Below are 20337 nucleotides of genomic sequence, written 5' to 3'. Positions count from 1 at the left end.
ATGACATCCAAATCTGATTTTGGACATTTTGCAAAAAAAAAAAAAAAACGGCCAAAACTCCAGGGTCCAACATGCTCAGTTTTGAACCAGAAAAACGTCTATCTTTTTGGTTTGAAAATCACCCTATTTGCTCAGTGTATCTTTCTTTAAGGGCCATTTTCAAATAAAAAACATCCAATGGAAAATGCACAAAAATAAGCCGTTGGGATATCTGAAGGCAGCAGTCTTACTAGACTGGTCACACAGACATCCTAGCGGAGCAATGGGGCAGCCTAGGGGGCACTGCAGCAAACATCACATAAAAGGTCCCAGGTACACATCACATTATATTATATTATATTATATTATATGAAGAGCACTCCAGGAATAGCAAAAAATGTACTATATTCAACTGTACACCACTAGAATAACCTTTATGCCTGCAGGTAATATATGTAGGTTCAGTAAGTATTTTGTGAGTTTTGGGGCACTCACACTTTCCACCACAAGTGTACCAGTTAAATAGGGATATGGACCTAGATCCTCTTCTCTACAGTCCACTGCACTAACCACTAAGCTACTCTAGGGACCTGCTTGCTGCTCTAAGAGAAATGGCCATTATATCTGCAGCAGCCATAGAGTCTGGTATGTATTGTCACTTTCACCTCTTACGGGGATGGGAGGGAGTTATTGACCACTGGGGTTTAAGGGGGTTATGCCTTTATCCCTCCAGTGGTCATCCGGTCAGTATAGGCACCTTTTTGGCACTTAGAGGCATATTTTCAAAGCACTTTGGGAGGCTAAGTTCCATAGGTTTCTATGGAACTTTGGGAGGCTAAGTGCTTTGAAAATGAGCCTCAACTTGTCATTATTGGAATAGGTCTAGCCCAAAAAGTCCTTTTATTTGCCCTAGAGAATTTTACAATGTTCAATTATCGCAAAAAAAATGTCCAAATCATAAGCCCACCCTTGTCTTACCCAACACACACTCCCAACATGCCCCCTTGAGATTTAGATGAACTGTGGAGAAAAACATCTTAGGACATTTAAAACGAATCGGAGAAACTTTTTCTTCACTCAACGTGTAATTAAACTCTGGAATTTGTTGCCAGAGAATGTGGTAAGAGCGGTTAGCTTAGCGGAGTTTTAAAAATGTTTGGACGGCTTCCTAAAGGAAAAGTCCATAGACCATTATTACATGGAATTGGGGAAAATCCACTATTTCTGGAATAATCAGTATAGAATGCTTTGTACTTTTTTGGGATCTTGCCAGGTATTTGTGACCTGGATTGGCCACTGTTGGAAACAGGATGCTGGGCTTGATGGACCTTTGGTCTTTCCCAGTATGGCAATACTTATGTACTTATGTACTTTTGACATCCTTCTTTTTAGACTTGGAGGTTTCTTCCCATTCGGTAATTGATATCGGAAGTCCTGATTTTGGGCTCTCCCTATTCCCGCCCAAAACACACACCCTTGCTTATTGAACAAAATGTAGTGCTGAATGTCCCTTTTCTATGTGGCCATTTTCTAAGAATGCTGTCATACAGACATCTATGTCTCTTGTTTTCCCCTGTTAATATTTTAGACGTTCCAGTTCATAAAATGGCTGTTCATGTTAGACATCTCCAGCATACATATTTACAAACAGAAAATCTCAACGTATTTCCTGTTCAAAAATACATGTGAGATGAATGTCCATTTGGGATGTTCTGACGTGGACATCCATATTCTGACTTCGATGTCCTTTCGAAAATACCCCTCCACTCCACTTGTGCGCATTCTTACAGAATAGTGCTTAACTGCTTTGCTGCAGATTTTTAAGGCGTGATAAATAGAATCTAGTCCTAAATGCATAACTGCTTTAAACATTAACCCAATTGTATTTGGTCTATACTTCCTTAAAAGACATGCAAAATCTGCAAGTACTAAGAACAGGTGATACTTGCAGACTTATTTTCGAAAGAGAAGGACGCCCATCCCATCTTTCGACACAAATCGGAAGAAGGGCATCCTTCTCACAGGGTCGTCCAAATCGGCATAATCGAAAGCCGATTTTGGGCGTCCCCAACTGCTTCCCGTTGCAGGGATGACCAAAGTTCACGGGGGCGTGTCAGAGGTGTAGCGAAGACGGGACTTGGCCGTGCCTAACACACGGGCGTCCTCGACCCATAATGGAAAAAAAGGGCATCCCTGATGAGCACTTGGATGACTTTACCTGGTCCTGTTTTTCTTACGACCAAGGCACAAAAAGGTGCTCGAACTGACCAGATGACCACCGGAGAGAATTGGGGATCACCTCCCCTTACTCCCCCAGTGGTCACTAATCCCCTCCCACCCTCAAAAAAAACATCTTTAATGTCATACTCAGGTCCATCACAGCAGTATGCAGGTCCCTGGGGCAGTTTTAGTGGGTGCAGTGCACTTCAGGCAAGCGGACCCAGGCCCATCCTCCCCACCTGTTGCACTTGTGGTGGTAAATGTGAGCCCTCCAAAACCCACTATGCCCACATCTAGGTGCCCCCTTCACCTGTAAGGGTTATGTAGTTGTGTACAGTGGTGGATAGTGGGTTTTTTTGGGGGGGCTCAGCACACAAGGTAAGGGAGCTATGTTCCAGGGAGCAATTTCTGAAGTCCACTGCAGTGCCCCCTAGGGTGCCCGGTTGGTGTCCTGGCACGTCAGCAGGGGCGTAGTCAGACACCTAACTTTGGGTGGACCTGGACCCAAGATGGGTGGGCAGAAGAGCCCCTCCCTGTCCCACAGGTGATTTGGTCTCTCCTTGTCTCACCTGCATGCCATCTGCTATTTACAAGGTATGCAGGAGGGATAGTTGTTGGAAGTTTTCAGCTGATGGGGATAGGGAATCCCTGCCAGATACACCATAGGTATGATGCTACTGGGTGAGCCTGAGCCCAAAGTGGGTGGGCATGGGCCCACCCAGGCCCACCCTTGGCTACTCCACTGCGTCAGGGGGACCAGTGCACTACGAATGCTGGCTCCTCCCTTGACCAAAGGGCTTGCATTTGGTCATTTCTGAGATGGGCGTCCTTAGTTTCCATTATCGCTAAAAATCAGAAGCGACCAAGCCTAGGGACGACCATCTCTAAGGATGACCTAAATGTCAAGATTTGGACGTCCCCGACCGTATTATCGAAACAAAAGATGGACGTCTATCTTGTTTCGATAATACGGGTTTCCCTGCTTCTCCACCGGGACGTTTTGCGAGGACATCCTCAGCAAAACTTGGGCATCCCCTTCGATTATGCCCCTCTTGGTGACCCCCCAAAAAGAATCGTTGTGGGGTGTTTCCATTTGAAAATATGCCATCAGGTTCCACAACGAGTGTGAGAATTACCCAAAACATGGCAGCAAAGCCTTTGGCCTTGTCAGACTGGACCTGTAATGCAGATCAATTTTAATTGTAGCTAATACTGGTTTGCATCTATTGCCCTGATTTGATCCACCTACACTTCTGTAATCTATTATACTTTCCTTTCTCAGACTGGGAGTTTTCTTGGTGAAATTGAGGGAGCAGTGATGAACAAATTGTTAACAATGGGCTCCTTCAAGAGGTAAGAGTATTACTGTGTTGCCGTCTCTCAAAGTTTAGTTAATAAAATCAAATAAGCGGAAGACAAGCAAATAAAATGACAGCTGACCTACTAGATAAAGACTTCTTAAAGGGCATCTTATTTTAAATTGACACTGAAGTCAGAGTCTTGTTTTGCTCTATTTTCTTTCCTCATGGTTCAGTTGATGCAAAACTGTAACTAAAGTATGACCCTTCTTACTATTGCATGCTGACAAATAAAGGGCAGACACGGTGCAACATTTCCATTGTATTGAGTGCCACAGGTCTGACTACTACTACTACTACTATTTAACATTTCTAAAGCGCTACCAGGGTTACGCAGCACTGTGCAATTTAACATAGAAAGACAGTCCCTGCTCAAAGAGCTTACAATCTAAAGGACAAATGTACAGAAAGCAATTTCCAAGTGTACCTTGATAGTAAAGGTTGCCCAAAATTCAGTACCGTGATGATGTGCACTAAGCACAAATTCTATAAAGGTAGTTCTGTGTGATACTTACTGTCTTTATAGATTATTAGCCTAGCACACAATTTCATGCCTGCCTTTGGGCGTGAGCAGTTATGCCAGCCAAAGGCTAATGTAAATACTTGCACCGCAGAATTGCAAATATTTTATAACCATGTGCCTAAATCATAGGAATGCTCCGACTCACCCATGCCCATTCCCTGACCACACCCCCGTTGGAGTTGCACGCAAGGTAAGTTAGGCACACAAGTTATAGAATAGGGGCATAGGGCAGATCTGCTGATAACTACCAATGACTGACAATTAGCACTTGTTAACATCAATAATTGATTGTGTAGTTTCTAGTCCAGTATGCAATGATTTTATATGATTTTGTATTTTAATGTTGTTTTTATACTTTGTATGTACTATGTACATGTACTAGAATTTTTAAGATAATTATTATTATTATTAATTTCATTTGTACCCTGTGCTTTCCCACACATAGCAGGTTCAATGCAGCTTACATAGTAAATAGAATTACAAAGTCTTGAAGGAGAATGTTACAAATTGTAGTAAACATAGTAGTAGTAGAGTTTTGAGGATATGTAAATTGAGCATGGAGAGGTAAATAAAGATAAGATGAGCAAAAGAAGAAGAGATTGGGAGGGGTAAGGAGTAGGAAGAATGGAGAGGAAGAGATTGAGGAATGAGCATAAGGAGATTGTAAGACATGGAATCATGTGGGTGGGCTTAAAAAGTTAAGTTGGGTCATTAGAGTAAGCTTTCTTGAAGAGATGGGTCTTCAACATTTTTCTGAATGGTAGATGGTTGTTGATTGATCAGATGGATCTTGGCAGAGCGTTCCAAAGCTGGCTGCCCAAAAAGGAGAAACTGGATGCATAGGAGGTCCTGTATTTAATACCTTTGCAGTTGGGAAGGTGTAAATTGAGGTAAGTATGAGAAGACGATGATCTATTTCTGGTTGGGAGGTCGACGAGGTTATTCATGTAGTTAGGGAATTCTCCATATATGATCTTATGAATCAGAGTGTGGCCTTTAAAATGTATTCTTTCTCTGATGGGGAGCCAATGAAGCTTCTCTCGAAGAGGTGTTGCGTTATCGAATCTTGACTTGCCAAAGATAAGTCTGGCCGCCATGTTTTGGGTAGTCTGAAGTTTCTTCAGGATTAGGGTCTTACATCCCAAGAAAACACTGTTGCAGTAATCTGCGTGCGTGAGTACTGTGGATTGTACTAGGTTCCGAAAGGTGTCCAGGGGAAGGTATGATTTCACTCGTTTCAAAATCCACATCATATTAAACATTTTTTTGTGATGAATGTAGCATGGTTTTCGAATGATAAATGATTATCAATCATTACTCCAAGTATTTTCAGGTTGTCAGATATGGAGAGTTTAACGTCTGGGGTGCTAAGAGTAGTCGGGAGAAGTGGTGAGTATTGAGATGAAAGGACTAGACACTGTGTTTTCTCTTTGTTTAATTTCATCTTGAAAGCGTTAGCCCAAGAGGTTAGGGTGGTCATGCCTATATTTATTTTATTGGAGATTTCAGATAGATTGGATTTAAAGGGGATAAATATAGTGACGCCGCATAGATGAAGGGATTAAGGCCATGTTTGGCTAGTAACGTGGCTAGGGGAATCATCATGAGGTTGAAGAGTATCGGGGAAAGCAGAGATCCCTGAGGTACCCTGCATTCAGATAACCAGAATAGAAATCAATTTTATTATTATTATTATTATTATTATTATTATTATTATTATGTCAATTAGGACTAGATTCTATAAATGGTGCCTGAAAAATCGGCACCAAAAATATTTCCGCCTAGCTGTATTCTGTAAACTGTGCCTAGAGATAGGCGTGGTTTATAGAATACACCCAACGGGTTTATAGAATATGCCTAGTGACCATGCCTGCACCTAACTCTAGGAGCATCCGTTTATGCCAAGTGAAACTTGGTGTAAATACCAATGACTAAGTTAGGCGCAGAGCAGATGAATTCTATAACCCTGCGTGTAGATTTTCAGAATGCCCACAGCCTGCCAATTCCACGCCCATGGCCATGTCCCTTTTTGGCAGCACGTATTAGAATTTACGCGCACCACTTTATAGAATACACCTAGCAAGTTGTGCGCCTAAATTCTAATTAATGCCAATTAGTGTCAAAACTTGCTTGTTAAGTGGCAATTATCGGCGCTGATTGGCTTGTTTAATTAAATTACGTAGAATATGACCGGATTTGTATGCACAATTTCAGTCGTACTATATGGAATCCGGGGATTAATGTCTGCAGTTATGAACTGTAGATTGTTGTCTTCATTTTAGTGAAGATCTTGGAAAATTTGGTTTTTCTTCAATTTAATTCCATTATTGAACACATGATCTCTTTGACCCGAATGAAGTTTGGATTTCATCTTGCTCATAGCATGTAGTTATTGTTGCTATCTAGCCTGGATGTTATCCACCAGTTTGTCTGTGGTACTTGCCTTGCACTTGTGCTTTTAGATTCCTGCTGCATTTGACAAATTGAATCATCACATTCTTATTTTACATCTTGCTGAAATAGAGCTGGGTGGAGCTGTTTTGAAATGGTTTGGTTCTTTTATACCAATAGAAGTCAATTGATTGATGTAAGTGGCTGTTTATCATCACCAGTCCAACAGGTGGCTGGTGTTCTTCAAGGTTCTGCCTTGTAGGTGCTGTTATTCAATGTTTACATAGGCTCTGTGTGCAACTTGCTGGCTGGTGTAGTGTTCAGTATCATGTATTAGTTGATGACATACAATTTTTCCTCCTGGTTACATTACCACTATCTATTGCCTTGTCGCAAGCTTTAGCTGCTATATCAACCCCACTTTAGCTGCTATATTTAGCCACGTGACTACATGGGATATCTTTGGCCAGTTTGAACATAACCGGCTATGTCTGAATATCGACTTAGAATTTTATGTTCAAACCAGCCAAAAATAAAACGGATATTCAATACAGGTCACCGGAAAGGGCCCGGCATTGAATATCCAGATTTAGCACTGACCACAGGAGTTATCCAGGCTAGCTCCCACAGTCTGAATATTGGCTCAAGGTGCCCCAGGCGGTAATTCTAATTTTGGCACGCGTCCAAAATGCGTGGCACAAAATCATTTCTATTTTCTACCACGTGGCGCTAACCGGGCAGTAATCAGCAGTGTACACATGCTGACGATTACTGCCCGATTAAAGCGTGAGACCTTACCACTAAGTGAATAGGTGGCAGTAAGGTCTCAGGCCCAAAATAGACAGGCTCTGGTTTTTATTTTGCCATATGTCCATTTTCAGCCAAAAAAGGGCCTTTTTTGCAGGCGATCTGAAAAATGGACCTGCGCACAACCCGTGCCTACACCAGCGCAGGCCATTTTTTGATGCACCTTAGTAAAAGGGCCCCTTAATGAGTTGTGTGCTTAAATTTTAATTAATGCCAATCATTGCTCATTATTGCTTATTAAGTGCTGTTATCAGCGCTTATTAGCTTGTTAAGCCAATTAGGTTGCATGCGTTGTTATAGAATCCATGCTGATTTCAGTGCAGATCTCTACGCAAACTATACAGAATCCAGGGGTTTATTTGGGGAGTGGTGAGAATAGAAAAGCAGGAGGAAATCCAGAAAGAAAACATTGTGAGGCTGGTACTAAGAACGGCTAAGGGGGAGCACTTGACACAGCCTTTTAGGGCGAAACATGCATGTCGGGCATTGTTGAACCCCTGGTCTGACCGTTCAGTGCAAGTTAAGTATTGCTTATAAGTAACTTAGAGATTAAAAATTAAAAAGTAAAATGAACAGTTAAATAAGTAAATGAAGAAACAGTTTAATAAAATATTATCGCCAGTGAGGATTTGGGTGCTGTTGAATGTCCAATAAGAGAATAGAAAAGATACATCATATGGACCAGATATATCGAGGGGTTAGTTTTGTGTCTATGGCAAAAATACTTGGTACGTTACCCTTATATTAGTAGAAAAAAGGAAGGAAACCTGGGAGTCAGAGGTCACTCAAAGTCAAGAAATATCTGAAGAGGCTAAAAGTTTCAGGAATCTGAATTGTCTTGTTGTTTTGACTGTGAAAATGAATTCTGATTTACAGCTGGGATGAATGTAATTTGTGGTACCATTGGAGATGTTTATAATGTATCCAGTGAAACTGTCATAATAAAAACCTCTTAAGCATGAGATAGCGATTTATGGATGCTGATTAACAGTGACACATCTGGGGCCCGTTTGTGTAGAGTCTGTATGCAATGTACTTAAAAACTACTAAGTAGTAGCATGTCATTTTGCAAATAGTTTTGGGAATGTGCTACTAAATTTAGATATTTGCTGAATTTCTTGTTACAAATGTTAAAAGGAGAATTTCTGCACACCTGAAGAAAAAATACATATTCACCATTGTTTAACACCACATGCCAAGTGCATTTTATTGTAAGTGTATGGCAAAAGAAAGTTGTATGAATAAACATTATTTCCTCAAAATGTTCTGCATAATCAAATAGCCAAGTTTAGGCCTTGAAGTGAACTGCTTTTTAAAATGCCACCATAACTTGCTTTAAAAATGTTCCTTAAAAACACAGTGGCCCTTTTAGTAAGCCGAGTAGGCGTCTACGTGTGCCGAACGCATGCCAAAATGGAGTTACCGCCTGGCTACCACGTGGCTTTTGCGGTAATTTCATTTTCGGCACGTGTCCATTACACGCATCCAAAAAAATCATTTTTATTTTCTGGCATGTGTCCGCTACACGCGCCAAGTGGCATTTGATGCACGTAGGTCATTACTGCCCGGTTACCATGTGAGACTTTACTTCTAGGTCAATGGCTGGCGGTAAGATGTCACACCCCAAATGGGCACGTGCCAATTTTTATTTTGCCACATGTCCAATTTAGGCAAAAATTTTAAAAAGGCATTTTTTGCAGGCACACTGAAAAATGGATCTGCACGCACCCAAAACACACGCCTACACTTCCACAGGCCATTTTTCAGTGCACCTTAGTAAAAGGACCCCACAGTTTAAATGTGAAACCAACCATACCTCTATAGGTCTAGTTATTGTGTTATTGGCTCCATTAATATGAATGTACATGTTAACAGAAGCCACATTATATTTAAATGAACTATTTTATATATTTTTAACTTAAGAAAGCTCGTGTCAATATTTTACGTTAATGTGCATTAATGGGAAACCTCAGTGTTATTATTAATGCAAACTGTAATTTGCATTAACAGCTATTTAATGTGTGTTACATATTAATAGGTGATAATTCTATAAAGAAGGTGCATATATTTATGTACCAGATACACACATAAATTATTAAAATACCAGCATATACATGTATATGTGTGCACATATTTGCATGTCTGCAGGTATGCCACCTAAGTTCTATTCTTTATCTACACATAGTTTGCAGGTGGGTATACAGATGGGCAGCTTCTGGATGGAGCATGGGCAGGGCTCACAGTTACTTATAGAATACTATGAGTTAACCCAGGGATTCTTTATAGCAGTACTTAAGTTGCAAATGAAAATTCTGTCGGATTCTGGATTTGCTTGTGCAACTTAATAAGTTAACTATCCAATCAGTACCGATAATTGCCACGTAACAAGCAATTATCGACACTAATTGGCATTCATTAAAATTTACGTGCAGAACTGTCTAAGCGAATTCTATCAGACAAGATAGTGATGCAAATACAAGGAGGATATTCAAGTTCAAGGACCTTTATTGTCACTACACATCTAAGACCTGACACAGCCGTGTTTCAGCATATGTGCTGCCTTAGGGATCATCATACATCACCGGGTTTTCTGTACCGCTCAAGTAGAGCAAAGCAGAGCAGCAGTGACCGGCTTACACCCTGGCACTGCGATTGATATAGCACAGGACCATTATTCGTTTTAATACACGCCAGCTGTATTTTTAACAACATATATCTACAGGTTTGATGACCTCTGGAAATCTCACTCAAACAAAACAATATCCTCAAGCAAGCTATGGGAACAATAGAATAGTTTGCTTGAGGACATTCTTTTATTCAAGTGAGCTTTCCAGTTAATAGTGGACACTTTCAAATCTGACAAGAAGATAGAAGAGAATACGTCAACAGGATCTGTACGACAGACACTGAATCGCCCTGTTCAAGCATTGGATCCAGGTAGGTAGTCCCCTCTAGAGTCGCATCTGCTAATTAATGTGAGCTCAAAACGTCATCTGAACTGAGAGAGAGGGTCTCCCAACCTGCTATTTACTCTGTATTACTTTCAGGTAGAAACAGGCCCAGGAAAAAATTTAAGCCAATTACTGGTAAGAGCTCTTAAGTTGTAACCTCATACAAACCTATAAACTGGAGGGGGGGGGGGGGCAAATTTTGATAAGTACAATGATAGCTATTGGGAGATCAAGCAACTTTGTGATAATAAGCCTCAAACTGCACCAAAATACATCATGAATTACACTCAGATGCATTATGTAACATCGATATATTTACATATATGCAAAGATTTGAAAATTGCCCAAATAAATTAATTGAGCTGCTCTCTGTTTTACCGTCCCTGTTCCTTGTTTAAAATTTCCACATGTAAGTTCAAAATGCCTTCCATTTGACTTTCAACTGCATTTAAATAAATATGTTTGAAATTCGAATGGAATGCATCTCAAACTGGGTTGTGGGGCAGCTAAATGGGGGTGGGACAGTATCGTGACCTTGCATGAATATAAATATTTAGTACAAAGAAATCCAATTAGGAGGTATTCAATTACAGTCAGATGTATCCTGTCACTTTTTATGCAGTCTGACAGTTGTTTTGTAAGCTACTTGCTAAACAAGCAGCAAAGTCAATAACTATGCCCTCATCTGGTTTCCATTGTGGTGGAAGCAAATGCCATTATGTTGCTACTGCACAAGTGTCCAAACAGTATCTAGATTCTCTGCTGATGGAGTGGCATTGTGATGGGATATGAGGAGACAACATAGAGGAATAAGATTGTTGACGTAGGATAGGAGGAGGCAACATAGAGGAATAAGATTGTTGACGTAGGATAGGAGGAGGCAACATAGAGGAATACGATTGTTGACGTAGGATAGGAGGAGGCAACATAGAGGAATAAGATTGTTGATGTAGTCTAGGAGGAGGCAACATAGAAGAATAAAATTGTTGTTGGAGTTACCGCACAGCTATCGTGTGGCACTTGCAGTAACTTCATTTTTGCCATGTGTCCGATACGCCCAGCTGAAATATTTTCAGATGCGCATATCGAACGTACACCAAGTGGCAATTGGCACATGTAGGTCATTACCTTCCGGTTACCGCATGAGACTTTACCACTAGGTCAATGACTGGTGGTAAGGTTGCAGACCCAAAATGGACGCGCGGCAATTTTGATTTTACCGCACATCACAAAAATTTTAAAAAGGCCTTTTTTTACAGGCACGCTGAAAATGAATTGGCGTGCGCCCAAAATCCACGCCTACGCTGCTACTGCAAGCCATTTATCATGCACAACTTAGTGAAAGGACCCCATAGTATTGATTTGTGTGTTTCAGATTAAAACTTAGTATGCTAGCACTTTATAGACACTAACGTATTTCTGGCGTTCATCTCACATCAAAAGATTAGCATTTTGTATTCCAGCAGCTTGCAGTTTTGTTGCTCTTGTCATGTTGACAGGTCCCCTGATGAAAGCATATTTGCCGAAACACGGCTTGTGTTGGGATTATTCTTTGTCAATTGCATCCTGTATACCACATGTGAAGATTGTACAGTGGATATTTCCACTGGTTTCAAAGAAATAAACGGATTATTCTAGTTTACCTTGGACTTTGCCTTGGTACCTTCCACTCCTTTTGTTCGACTTATAGTTTTAATGTACAATCCAGATCTGTCATCTGTCAGACATTCAAAGAACACAGTGATGATAATAATATGGTGCCAGATTGTGGGTAGTGGTTGAAACATCATGGTGATGTCATAAAGCCTCAGGCAAGTTATTCATAATGAGAATAAACTACCACTGCTAAGTGCAGAAGCACATAGAATGGGGCATGGGTAGGGCACAACTTCATGAGCCTATATTTAGATCCCAGCCAAACACACAATTACCATGTTCACTAGCTATAATCAGTAAAACAGGATACAGGTAGCCACAAAACATAGTTATTAAAACTAACAAAATCACTTCAGAAAAAGTAACAATCCATAGGGTTTTTTTTTTCTTTTGCAATGTCTGGTTAAATCCTGCTAGACATTGGGGAAAGGCTTATTTTTTTGCAACCCAAAATGGCATTGTTACTAAAAAAAATAATCTAAAGATATTTTGCTTAAGAAACCAGTGTAGGCCCAGCTCATTCTCAGTCTGATCTTCATATTTCATTTTGGGCCGGATTCTATATATGGCGCCTACAAAATTTGCATGGAAAAAATTTCTGCCTAAGCGAATTATATAAGCAGCGCCAAAATTTTGGCACATTATATAGATTACATTTGGTTGATATCCTAGCGCCTAAAACTATGTGCCTCCATTTACACCAATGAAAACGAGGTGTAAATCCCAGCGAATAGATTTAGGCGCAGAGGGCCATATTCTTTAATAATGCGCATAAATTTTGGAGTGTCCATGAAATTCCCATTTCCCCATCCATAGCCACACCCCTTTTTGCCTGTGCACATTAAAATTTAGGCACTGTGTGTTACAGAATACGCTTTGGGAGTTGTGCGCGTAAATTCTAATTATTGCCAATTAGTGCTCAATATTGCTTGTTAAGTGCTGCTAACAATGCTGATTGGCTTATTAAGCCAATTAAGTTGCGCATGTTGTTACAGTGGAGGAGTGGCCTAGTGGTTAGGGTGGTGGACTTTGGTCCTGAGGAACTGAGTTCAATTCCCACTTCAGGCACAGGCAGTTCCTTGTGACTCTGGGCAAGTCACTTAACCCTCCATTGCCCCATGTAAGCCACATTAAGCCTGTCTGAGTGGGAAAGCGCGGGGTACAAATGTAACAAAAATAGAATATGCTTGGATTTTGGTGCAGAACGCTAGACATGCTATATAGAATCCGGGGTTTTGTGTTTAAAGGAGGTAAAATTCCATAAGTGGGTGCCTCCTTTTAAGTGCTCTATTTAAGTGCAGTGAGAGTCTATTTATATTGGCACTTGGGCACCCAGTTGCCATTATTTATTTATTTATTTGTTACATTTGTATCCCACATTTTCCACCTATTTGCAGGCTCAATGTGGCTTACATAGTAAAGTGGAGGCGTTCGCCATCTCTGGCAGAGAAACAAATACAAATAGTTATTGTGGTCGAGGAAGGTTCACGTGTTATAGACACATTGGGGATTCGTAGAGAGGAAGAGTTATGCAATGTCTATGAATTATAGAATACTAGCATAACCTGGCATCAGGGCACCTAAAATTTAAGTGCTATAGACCTAGTGGAACTGTAGGTGCCTTAATGCGGCAAGTGCATGCATAATTTACAGTATTCTGTAAGTGGCAGCACTGACCATGCCCCTCCCATGCTCCACCCATGTGAATGTCCCCTATGCATTTATGCATTAGGTCATTTAGGAACACTTTTATATAATACCATTTAATTGTTTTGCTACCACTTACGTTCATTTACCCGCAAGTGTGCAAGCATTCTGTACATTCACACAGAAGTGGGACAACGTGGGTGTCCAGTTATAGAGGTACCTCCAAAATGCCAAGAAAATTCAAGCCCAAACTTGCCATAACATTTCATACAATGATGGCAAAATTTAAAAAAAAAATAGACCTTTCCTTGCATGTACCAACAACATAGTTTGCTCAAAAATAATAAAATACATATTTAGCACTTATTAGAAAAACCACATTGATTATGAAATGTTTCAAGCTATGAGTTCTGACTGAATGTTTACCGTGGATATCAAGTACGAAGCATTTTCCCAGAAATTGTTAGTTTTTCATTCCTGGACTTGTTGGTGTTTTCACCAATTATATTTCTGATACGTTTCAGAAAATAGTAATTACTCCTAAACCAGGGATTCCAGATTCCAATTCTTAAGGGTCGCAATCAGGTATGGTTTCCAGAACAAACACAATGAGGCCCGTATTATTCAAGGCTAAATCCATTTAACTGAATCATTTATCTGGATAACTTAAAGACAATTTTTGCTTGATGCATCCATTGAAGATAGACCATTGAATACGCATTCCAAACTCAAATGCAGAAGTTATCTATGGGACCCTTTTACTAAGCTGTGGTAGGGCTAACGCGTGGGTAGGATGAACTAAATCGACACTACCACCGGGGGGGGGGGGGGGGAAGAAAATAATTTTCTATTTTCTACCACTGGGGGCTTTCCCAATGGTAATTGGCAGTGACTGATTACCGCACGGATAGCGCGTGAGCCCTTACTGCCAAGTAAATAAGTGACGTTAAGGGCTCAGGCAGTAAATAGCCACATGTTACTTTTAAAATTAGTGCATGGCCATTTACTGACCCATTTTAAAAAGACCTTTTTACCCACCATGGCAAAAACAATGGCCCAGCGTGTGCCAATTTCACGCATCCAAACTAGCGCAGGTCACTTTTTACTGCAGCCTAATAAAGGCCCCCTGTGTATGCTGAGGCAGCTATTTAATCGGCAGTGTGGCCACAATCGCACGTGCTGCATGATTACCATGTGAGTAGCTTGTGAGCCCTTACCACTAGGTCAACAGGTGGTGGTAAAAGCTGATGCAATAATTAGCCGCATGCTACTTTTAATTTTACCACACGACCATTTACTGCCCCATTTTAAAAAGCCCTTTTTTTCCAGCCGTAGCAAAAAATGGCCAATTTCATGTGTCTTCACTACCACAAGCCACTTTTTACTGCAGCTTAGTAAAAGGGCCCCAATGCTAGGCACCATGTATAGAATTCCCTTGATGGCGCCAATTTTGTAACAGCAGTTGCCTTCATAGAATAGGCATTCACGTGCCTAACTTTAAGTTTAAATAGAAGGACCGTATATTGTAAAATATGTGGGGACTAATAGTCAAATAATATTGTAAAGTGTCCCAAACAAAAAAATCTCTTATAAGCTCTTAAAATTACCAAACAGCACTGTTAAAATAGATTTAAACAGGAGTAGCAGTGCATCAAACTTTAATCATGCAGTGAAAAAACTTATTTTTATATTCTTTTTTGGAGGGTCATCTTATTATTTTCTCTTATCGTTTTATCAACGACACCAATTGGCAGCACTTTTAAACAAAGGAGAACCTCTGCCAACGTGGCCAGGTTTCTCAGGGAAGAGGCTGTAACTCCATGGTTCAAAATACTCTCCTGCCTATCACATATATGTTTTTGAAATAAGTTGATACTACGCACTGTTTGAAGTAAGGGTGGTCCTATGAGGATTTGCATTACAACCATTACTCAATGGAGCAAGGAACATTGTGTTAGATCTGATGACCCACCAAAAAAGAATATAAAAATAAGTTTTTTCACTGCATGATTAAAGTTTGATGCACTGCTACTCCTGTTTAAATCTATTTTAACAGTGCTGTTTGGTAATTTTAAGAGCTTATAAGAGATTTTTTTGTTTGGGACACTTTACAATATTATTTAACTTTAAGTTTAAGCACTTATGCCACATCATTTTATGCTGGGGCCTAAAGTTGGCAGTTGTGCGCATAAGTGATAGTGTTTTGTAACGTACATGCACAATTGCAACACACCCCCCTGACCTGCCCATGGGCATGCCTCATTTGTACTTCCATGGTATAGCATTTAGACATTATTGGGGGAATTCTCTATATGTTGCCCAATGTTAGGCAACGATGGTAGTCGTTCCTTATTTCTTGCAGGTCGTTCTCATCCCCGATGCGTTTGACATCATGTTTCATCAAGCGATACGATTCACTGAGTGTCGGTGCACCGCCCTCGACGTCATCACGTTGTGACGCGAGGGCAGGGCAGACACTCATGGAGAAAAAGCGATCTACACAACTACAAATTTAGAACGTTGGGAGACTTGAGGCTTCATTAGAACGTTGGAGGTGTGTTTTATATAGAGAGAGATTATCCAGCTTATAATCGAAAGACAAAAATACCTATATTGCGACCTAAATCGGGAGATAGGCATTTATCTCCCAAAAACGAATAACGCGGTATAATCGAAAGCCGAACTTGGACATTTTCAACTGCACTCCATCGCGGAAGCGTACAAAGTTGACGGAGGCGTGGTGAAGGTGGGACTGGGGCGTGGTTATCACCCAAACTTCCTTTTAAAAAATCAATTAAATGCAAAGTCTAGAAAATTATTCAATAGGCTTCTGCACTAGAGGAAGATTCACTAAACCAAAAGCAAGCAGCACCTGTAATTTAAAGGGCTGATGCCATGAATGTCCACTTATAGGTTCACATGTAGACTCAAAACACCGGGAAATAGAGCATACAATGACGAACTTATCTTGTTTGAAGCAGATGACTCGCTATATCATTGAATGCTCTCAACGTCCAATAAATTTTACCTACATTCTGTATGAATATTTTGTCGGAAGGAGGAAGTGGGAGATAGAGCTGGGCTGGAAACCACCACCATACAGCCACACATATCTTTCTTTCTCTCCATTTTCCTTACCCTGTCATCACACAGACCATAGATTTATCTAATGATGACTAACTCTGTTTCTTCTTGCAGCTTTAACTGAAAATAAATTCCTATTTATTTCTTTTCCCCAAGTTACCCAAATGTATTTGTTTAAGCCTCTCTTTTTCCCATTCTTCTGCTGTGCGATATTGCAAATTTGTTACTTTATTGTGTTGTTTCTTTTCTTGAGTCAAGCAGTGTTCTTCTCTTCTCTTTAGAATTACACTTTACGACTACCAGGCCATGTGTAGAACGAACAAAGAGAGCAGCGACAGCGCCCATAGCTTATTGGACGTAAGTATAGTTAACATTATGAGCACCAGCCCATAAGGTCACCAGTTAACTTATTTAACCAAGTTCATTTTATTTACTTACCTTAAGCCAATCACTTCTGTTTGAAATCATTATGCTTTTTGCATTCATTTATTTTGGGGGACGTTTATTTACCATCTTCATGAAGAGATTCACCCAAAGCAGTGTACAGCAGGTATAGTTAACATAAAACTTACAATTTTGTTAACAGCATAACAATAGTGAAACATAAATACAATCAGGGGCCCTTTTACGAAAGGGTTGCTGCGTGGCAACGGGTGGTAGTTCCAGCTCGAGAATGCGTCATTTCCAGTGTGCCATAAAATATTTTTGGAATTTTTACTGCAGTGCTAACTCAATGGTGATTGCCCGGTAACTGCGGGGAGCCCTTACCTCCACCTCAGTGGGTGGGGGTAAGTGCTCCCCGGTGCATGGCCATGCGGTAAGAGTAATCTTACCTCATGGCCATTATTGGGGGGGGGGGCTTTTTACCCACTGTGTTAAAAAGGGCCTTGGCACACGAGAAAAATGGCTACTGCAGGGCCCTTTTTATTACAACTTGGTAAAAGGACCCCTCAATGAGGTAAACTTGAGAATGCTGCATTGAATCCTAGAAATAGGAGTAACATGATGTAGGATCAGAAATGTGCACAACTAAACAGCAGAGTAGAACAGTCATATAATAGAAATTTGATTATTGTCAGCTGAGTACAAATGATACCATAATAGGTATTAATGCTTTGCTCAACACAAGACTATCTCTACTTCAGGAAGCAGGTGAAAACTTGGCTCTTCAACCAGGTATTTAATGGAAGAAGTAACTAACTTGCTAGTCTCATATACACACACAAGGAGTAATACTGGCTCCACAATACTGTAGCAGGATAGGTTTATCCACTCCTACTCTAGCTAAAATAATAATCAAGCACCTTTCTGTCCTCATGTGCAACTTTCTTTAAATTAATCCCCATATTTTCTTACACTTGTTACTCTATCTTACCTATCTATAGGTTCCATCTTTGCTTATACCCTATGCTGTCTGTTAAAATGTTTTATTACATATGGTGCTGACATTGTAAGTAGAATACTATGCCACACTTTGTATTGTTATTTGAATGTTTTTACTGCTGTAATTGTCTATTGCTTATATTTGAATTATTCTTGCTGTAAACTGCCTTGAGTGAATTCCTTCGAAAAAGGCTGTAAGTAAATCCTAATAAAAAATGGCCCCATGCTAAGTTTCCCATTAGCTCATGGCCATTAGTGTGTGAGCACTTACTAACACCTGTTTTCCAGGCGGTAAAGGCTCACATGCTAACCATGTACTAATCGGTTAGGTCGTGGCAAAGTAGCTGCGCTAGCTGATTAGTGCAGAACATGCCTACTTTCCGCCCCCCCCCCCCAACCTGCCCCAGCGCAAAATAAATGTTGTTTTTTTTTAGCGCATAGGTAGCACATGCTAAACTTACCGCAGGATACCTGAGCACACCCAGCAGTAAGCATGCGTTAGTAAAAGGTCCTCAAAAGCTGCTTAACTACTAGCATTTAGGTGTATAAATGTAAATATTCTATAAAACCGTGCCTAAATGCTGACCCGCTCATGCCTCTCTCCTGGCCATGCCTCCTTTGGAGTTGCATGCTATAAAAATTGGCTGTGCTGTTTATAGAATAGGATGTAGATCAGTGTTTCCCCAAGTCCGGTTTTGGAGTACCCTCTTGCCAGTCAGGTTTTCAGGATATCCACAATGAATATGCGTGATTTTGATTTGCATACACTGCCTCCATTATATGCAAATCTCTTTTATGCATTGGGGATATCTTGAAAACCTGACTGGCAAGGGGTACTCCAGGAAAAGACGTGGGAAACACTGGTGTAGATCAGTTACACAAGTAACTGCTAATTCGTGCCAATTAGCACTTATTAGGGCCAATTACTGATAGCTATTGCCAATTAAGCTTATTAATTTATGCATGTAACTGACCCTGTTCTATAACTGCGCACCCAATAGTGCACCTAACATTGGGCGCCATTTATAGAATTTGGAGGTTAGTATACGATGTACTAATGCACAAAATCTGCAGTACACTAACAGAGAATGCAGCTTGCTTCCTTTTCTACATGTTTGAGCTGCATTTCCAAAATCTGTGTTGACGTAGACCCGAGCCCCAGATTCTATATATTGCGCCTTTGAATTGCGTACACAAATATGGACACTGATCCAATTTGCACATGCAGCTTAATTGAATAACAAGTCGATCAGTGCCGATAATTGGGCAATAGCATGCAATTATCAGCACTGGCTGGCAATAATTAGAATTTATGAGGGCATCTTTTTAAGCGTATTCTATGAAGAGGTGCGCGTGAATTCTAGTGTGTGGATCTGAAAATGGAGTGTGGGTCAGGGGCATTCCTAAAATGTACGCACATTGCTATAGAATTGGGATCTGCACCTAATTTACACATGGGGATTTGCTACAGGTTTTCATAGGTAGCCACGGTTCCCGGTTCTAAGCACTATTCTATAAACCGTGCCTAACTGTAAGTGTGGCTTACAGAATAGCCTTAAGTGCTATTGTTTTTTGGCTGTGATTTTATTTTTTAGGTGCCATTTGTAGAATCTAGTCCACGGAGGGGGATTCTATAGCAGGTTGTCTACCACAGCTGCTGGTTATCACACCTATTTTAAGTCTATTCTATACAGTAAAGTAGGCACTTACTTCTCTTTACAAATTCTAATGCAAATGGCAGAGAATGTACTTACATTTATTTGCACCAACCCTATAGCCGGTGTGAATGGTCGCACCTAGACCTATGCATGAAGACATGTAAATGCAGGGCCGCCAAGAGGGGGGGGGGGGCAGGGGGACAAAATTCCCTGGGCCCGGGCCTCCGGAGGGGGCCTGGCGTTGCCGCCACAGTCCAGCCCGCCTGCCCTCTGTCGCTCCCTGGCATTGAATTTAAGCGCCTCATCTTTGAAAGCGCAGCAAGCAGCGGCAGACCACTCCTTCCTTCCGTGTCCCGCCCTCGCCTGATGTAACTTCCGTGAGGGTGGGGCCCAGAAGGAAGGAGTGGTCTGCCGCTGCTTGCTGTGCTTTCGAAGGTGAGGCGCTTAAGGTCAGTGCAGAGGGCCCGGGAGTGGAGAGAAGGCCCGGTGGAGGGGGGGCCCAGCGACCTCGGGTGGGGGGGCCCGGGGGCAGCCTTGTCCCGGGCCTGGCCCAGTCTCTCGGCGGCCCTGTGTAAATGGTAGTATTCTATAATTTACACACATACCTGCACATGCCCACTGGCAAAGGATGTGCCATCAAAGCATGATACATACTTTTCCTCTAGTCAGTAGTCTATAAG

The 20337-nt window shown here is 41.1% G+C and overlaps 1 protein-coding gene across 1 annotated transcript in view; it reads left to right on the top strand.

Annotated features, from left to right (window-relative positions):
* CACNA2D3 (calcium voltage-gated channel auxiliary subunit alpha2delta 3) overlaps positions 1–20337 on the top strand; it is an 877278-nt gene that overhangs the window by 790654 nt on the left and 66287 nt on the right. The window contains exons 30-31 of the mRNA XM_030205518.1: positions 3482–3552; positions 16898–16973. Coding sequence (XP_030061378.1) covers positions 3482–3552; positions 16898–16973 — 147 coding nt within the window. The remainder of the gene's footprint in view (positions 1–3481; positions 3553–16897; positions 16974–20337) is intronic.

This window comes from Microcaecilia unicolor, chromosome 6, assembly GCF_901765095.1.
Source record: "Microcaecilia unicolor chromosome 6, aMicUni1.1, whole genome shotgun sequence".
Taxonomy (NCBI): domain Eukaryota; kingdom Metazoa; phylum Chordata; class Amphibia; order Gymnophiona; family Siphonopidae; genus Microcaecilia; species Microcaecilia unicolor.
The sequence above is the reverse complement of the archived record's forward strand: the minus strand, read 5'-3'. Positions and strand labels throughout refer to the sequence as shown.